The sequence below is a fragment of the Musa acuminata genome, chromosome BXJ1-5 (assembly GCF_036884655.1).
Source record: "Musa acuminata AAA Group cultivar baxijiao chromosome BXJ1-5, Cavendish_Baxijiao_AAA, whole genome shotgun sequence".
NCBI lineage: Eukaryota > Viridiplantae > Streptophyta > Magnoliopsida > Zingiberales > Musaceae > Musa > Musa acuminata.
Genome location: NC_088331.1, coordinates 48,370,288 through 48,375,484, shown reverse-complemented (window position 1 = coordinate 48,375,484; position 5,197 = coordinate 48,370,288). Strand labels below are relative to the sequence as shown.

The window sequence follows — 5,197 nt, the reverse complement described above, 5'->3', positions numbered from 1 at the left end:
CCCGCGACGCTGCTGCAATCATGGTGTCCGACCAGAACAGGAGGAGGATATAAGCTGCATTTATCCACCCATCAACTGCATCTCCGTCGGTTAATTGATTCATAATGACCCACCGGGGAGGGCTGAAACGAGCGAGCAGATTGGTTTGGGTTGCGCATCCCCAGTCACCATTTGCTATTAAACAGTCTACCTGACGAACCGCACTCTGCATCTCAGGCTGTGTTGTTTTGTTTGGACAGGTTTCCGCACGCATCTTAGAGCGCCATGGCCAATCTGAACCCTTACTCTTGCCAACCTACAAAAGGGCGCATCCACCGTGTCCGTCAGATAGTATTCCACGGACCTTGGCCATGTATCCACCGAGAAAAGAGACCTTCCTCTGTGGCTCTCTCTCTCTCTCTTCCCTCTCTCACTCTCTCGTTCGCTCGCTCATTCACTCACTCACTCTCCGTCAATCTAACTTTTCCTTGGTAGCATAAAAAAGTGCGAGTAACAAAACCAACCTTTGGCACTCAGAACAACAGAGCTAACAGTAGTGCTGATAGATAGCATTTAATAGATTCCGAGAAGAGCCAACCACCCGGCCCCCTTCATCATGTCAGGCCAGAGTTCCGGCGAGGTCTCCCCTGATTCCCCGCCTGATAAGTGTTCACCGCTTCCCTATTAATGGTAGATCCGCCACCGCCCTCATCCCCTCTCCGAAACCGCACCCCCGTTTACGCGGCGATCATCGTCGCCCGGGGTTCCTACTTCATCCATTGCCTTTAAGTTTCTTCGGCAGGAACCCAAGCCTTTCGCATCTTCTTGCTCGGTCCTCATCATGTATCTCCTCCCTCTTTCTTATCTTCCCTCGAGTCCCAAGGTGGCGGCCGTCTTGGGGGGGGACCCGATCATCGACCTTGTTCCGACCATCCAGAAGCAGAGAGCTGCATCGACGGCCATTTCATGAAATCTTGGCTAAGTTCCTTCATTGCGGTTTCTCCATCCGCTGTAATCCCCAGCCACCGATAGTCGGCATCGTGCGCATTCTTTTTCCTCCATAAATCCATAGGAAAAATTTGAGAGCAGACAAGTCGATCAAAGGAGCAAGAAGGCTGCGAATTTGAGTTTACGAGGCCTACCATTTCCTCCTCTAGTCTCGGAGGCATTACCCCGAATGTTATTGGGCAGGAGGATGAGGAATCTGGCGTTCTGCTTGGCGTCCTTGCTGTTGTTTTGCCCTCTTCTGGCCAAATCAGGAAGCCCTGGTCTAAACGACGACGTGCTCGGCTTGATTGTCTTCAAGGCCGACATTCTGGATCCCCTGTCCAAGCTCGCTTCTTGGAACGAGGACGAAGACGATCCCTGCGGCTGGACCGGCGTCAAGTGCAATGCAAAGACCAACCGAGTCACTGAGCTCTCCTTAGTTGGCTTCTCCCTCTCGGGAAAGATCGGACGGGGCCTCCTCCAGCTCCAATCCATCCAGAAGTTGTACCTCTCCAAGAACAACTTCTCCGGGAGCCTCAATCCCAAGCTTTCCCAACTCGAGAGCCTTCGGGTTGTCGACCTCAGCGAAAACAACCTCTCCGGTGTAATCCCGGATGAATTTTTTGGGCAATGTAGGTCTTTAAGATCCCTCTCATTGGCGAACAACGCCTTCACAGGGCACATCCCACCGAGCCTCGGCTCTTGCTTAACGTTGGCGGCTTTAAATCTTTCCTCAAACCGGCTGTCCGGTTCTTTGCCCAAGGGGCTCTGGTCCTTATATGGTCTTCGATCACTTGATCTATCCGGCAATTCTCTGGTCGGCGAGATACCTGGCGGAATCAGTCGGCTATACAATCTGAGGTCAATCAGCTTGCGACAAAATCATCTCTCTGGTCGGTTGCCTGATGACATGGGCAGCTGTTTGCTGTTGAAATATCTGGATTTTAGTGTGAATTTTCTCACCGGGAGCCTTCCTGATTCTATGCACAGGCTCTCCATGTGCAGTCACTTGAGGCTGGCGTCGAACTTGTTCTCAGGCAAAGTTCCAACATGGATCGGAGAAATGAAAAACTTGGAGTTCCTTGATTTGTCCAGAAACTGGTTCTCCGGCAGAGTTCCTCAGTCGATTGGCAAGCTGCAGCTTCTTAAAAGTCTGGATTTGTCACGAAACAGGCTCACTGGAGGCTTGCCGGAATCAATTGGTGCTTGTAGAAGCCTGACGGACTTGGATTTAAGTGATAACTCTTTGACTGGAAATCTTCCATCCTGGGTTTTTGAGTTGAAGTTGCAGCGAATTTCAGTGTTCGGGAACAAAATGAGCGGTTGTATCTCCGTAGGAGTTTCCCCAACCAGTGATCGGAGTCTGAGTTACTTAGATTTGTCGGGAAATGCTTTCTCTGGTGCAATTCCATTGGTTCTCGGGAATCTTCTGAGCTTGCGGCAATTGAACCTGTCCTGGAATTTGCTTTCCGGATCTATACCAGCAAGTATTCTGGCACTGGAGACAGTGGAAGTCCTTGATCTTAGTAGGAACCTGATTAATGGGAGCATTCCACTGGAGATTGGGAAAGCAGTCTCTCTGAAGGAGCTGAGGCTGGAGAAGAACTCTCTGACTGGAGAAATCCCAGTACAGATAGGGAATTGCTCTTCCCTCACAACCATGTAAGTTCTTTCCGCTTGTTAGTGCTTGGTGGTAGATAGGATATTTCCAATTGTTGGATCTGGAATTATGGTATCTGTTGCCCTTATCATCATAAGAGGAGGCGGCCCTCGGTTGATCAACCTGTCTTCGTTCCTGCTTTTCTGATTAAATTCTCTGCCAAAGGGCACTTATGCCATGGTCACAGCAGCGTGGATTATCCATTTGGTTTTGGAGTAGCTTTCTTGTTGCTTTTCTTAATATGTATGTCCCTTTCCAGTAGCTGCTCTTAGATGTTACTTTGGTTAGTTTATCAGGAGTGGTTAAATAATGCAAATAACTGCTTACAACGTAATGTTTCTTTTCTCTCTGAAATTGATAATCCTGTCGCATGAGATACTATTTTGTTTCTTCCTTGACATAGTCGGTATTATTTCAGCTTTCGGTTTGACTTTGCCTGCAAAATCAGAGGTGATTTTTGTAATTCACTCTTTTGTATCATTGTCTCAATGTAAATCAGATTTCAGCATAAACCTGTTCTAATGACTCTTTTGTTTAAATTGTTTCATTTTAGGATGCTCTCGCAGAACAATCTCACGGGTCCATTACCCCAAACCATAGCCAACCTCACCAACCTTCACAAAGTAGATCTTTCGTTCAACCGACTAAGTGGAAACCTCCCAAAGCAGCTCTCCAATCTCCCCCATCTCCTCTCCTTCAACATATCCCACAATCTCTTCTCTGGGGACCTCCCTGCGGGAAACTTCTTCAATGCCATTCCACCTTCCTCCCTCTCTGACAACCCTGGTCTCTGTGGCTCAGTCGTGAACCGTTCCTGCCCCACTGTTCTTCCCAAGCCTATAGTCCTCAATCCTAACTCTTCCACTTCATCTGCCAATACCTCCCTTTCATCCAAGAACACCCGCCACAAGAAAATCATATTCAGCATATCTGCTCTTATTGCGATTGGAGCTGCTGCTGTTATTGCACTTGGTGTCATCACAATTACCATCCTTAACATGCGAGTCCGGGCCTCCACTGACCCCCATTCTGCTGCTGCCCTTGCTCTGTCTGATGGCTACTACAGCAATTCTCCTTCAACCGATGCAAATTCTGGCAAACTTGTAATGTTCTCCGGGAGTGATCCTAATTTCAGCACCCGAGCACATACAATCCTAAACAAGGACTGCGAGCTGGGTCGTGGGGGCTTTGGTACGGTCTATAAGACGATTCTCCGGGATGGGAGGCCTGTGGTCATCAAGAAGCTTACAGTTTCAAGCCTGGTGAAATCGCAGGAAGATTTCGAAAGGGAGGTTAAAAAGCTGGGAAAACTAAGACATTCTAATCTAGTGGCCCTTGAAGGTTACTATTGGACGCAATCATTGCAGCTCCTCATATACGAGTTTGTCTCCGGTGGGAGCCTATATAAGCACCTGCATGAATGTTCCACCTCGAACCCCTTCTCGTGGCAAGAACGGTTTGATATTATTCTTGGGATCGCAAGAAGCTTAGCTTACCTACATCGGCTGAACATAATCCACTACAATCTCAAATCAAGCAACATCCTTATCGACGGCTCAGGTGAGGCCAAAGTTGGGGACTATGGACTGGCAAAACTATTACCGATGCTGGACCGCTATGTGCTTAGCAGCAAAATTCAGAGTGCACTTGGTTATATGGCACCAGAGTTTGCATGCCGGATGGTGAAGATCACCGAGAAGTGTGATGTCTACGGATTTGGAGTGTTGCTGCTGGAGATTATTACAGGAAGGCGACCTGTGGAGTACATGGAGGACGATGTGGTAGTGCTTTGTGATGTGGTGAGGGTCGCATTGGAAGAAGGAAGAGTTGATGAGCTAGTGGATGGGAGGCTCGGTGGGAAGTTTCCAGCAGAGGAGGGTGTGCCGGTGGTGAAGTTGGGGTTGATCTGTACATCGCAAGTCCCATCAAACCGGCCTGGCATGAGTGAAGTCGTAAGCATTTTGGAAATGATCAGATGCCCACAGGAGCACCTCGAGAACGAATCGACTTGAATTTCTGAATTTTTTGCCTCTTCATTTTGTTGCTTTTCTTGAAGTCCAAGACATGAGGTGAGTTACCTCAGCATAAGATCGTATGGAAGATTGAGTTCTATGGCGAAAAGGAATCCGGCTTGCTTATTGAAGGGGAGGAGAGTAACCTATAAAAGTAGGAGTGAAATGCAAATGCCTTGTGTTCCCTTTTGTTTTTTGGTTGTTTCTTATGTTGGGCAGAATGTGAAGTGTTTAAATTGTCTAGCTGGACTTTCTATCGCCGGATTCCTGTTCACCGGGCTCTTGTATTGTCAAAAACTAAAAGTCAACGCTTGTTTCTTCATGTGATTTAGATAATGGTGGTGTTATATTTTCTCATTGCAACTATTAGATGGTTGTTTCTTATTTAGGCTGGATTTGCACTAGTCTATTTGTTTCAATCTAAGTGGCAGAAGATGATTCCCGTGGCCATCAAGGCGTGGATAAGATCCATCCTAGTTGTATAACAGTTGGTCGATAAGTATTAGTGGACTAGGAATTCTTATGAGTTTCGATGAGAGGGAGAGAGAGAGATATATAT

The 5,197-nt window shown here is 47.6% G+C and overlaps 1 protein-coding gene across 1 annotated transcript; it reads left to right on the top strand.

Moving 5' to 3' along the window:
- Window positions 1-282: 282 nt before the first annotated feature.
- On the top strand, window positions 283-4,995 carry LOC135674865 (probable LRR receptor-like serine/threonine-protein kinase IRK). Its single transcript, XM_065185113.1, has 2 exons — window positions 283-2,628; window positions 3,180-4,995. Exons 1-2 carry the CDS (start codon window positions 1,157-1,159, stop codon window positions 4,636-4,638), a joined length of 2,931 nt encoding a protein of 976 aa, XP_065041185.1. The 5' UTR covers window positions 283-1,156; the 3' UTR covers window positions 4,639-4,995.
- Window positions 4,996-5,197: the final 202 nt, after the last annotated feature.

What these genes read in the sequence shown, in the direction of transcription:
- LOC135674865 (XM_065185113.1), top strand. Translation starts at nt 1,157, where the DNA reads ATGTTATTGGGCAGGAGGATGAGGAATCTGGCGTTCTGCTTGGCGTCC. An exon ending in TGCTCTTCCCTCACAACCAT is followed by an intron (nt 2,629 to 3,179) that starts GTAAGTTCTTTC and finishes GTTTCATTTTAG; the next exon opens with GATGCTCTCGCAGAACAATC.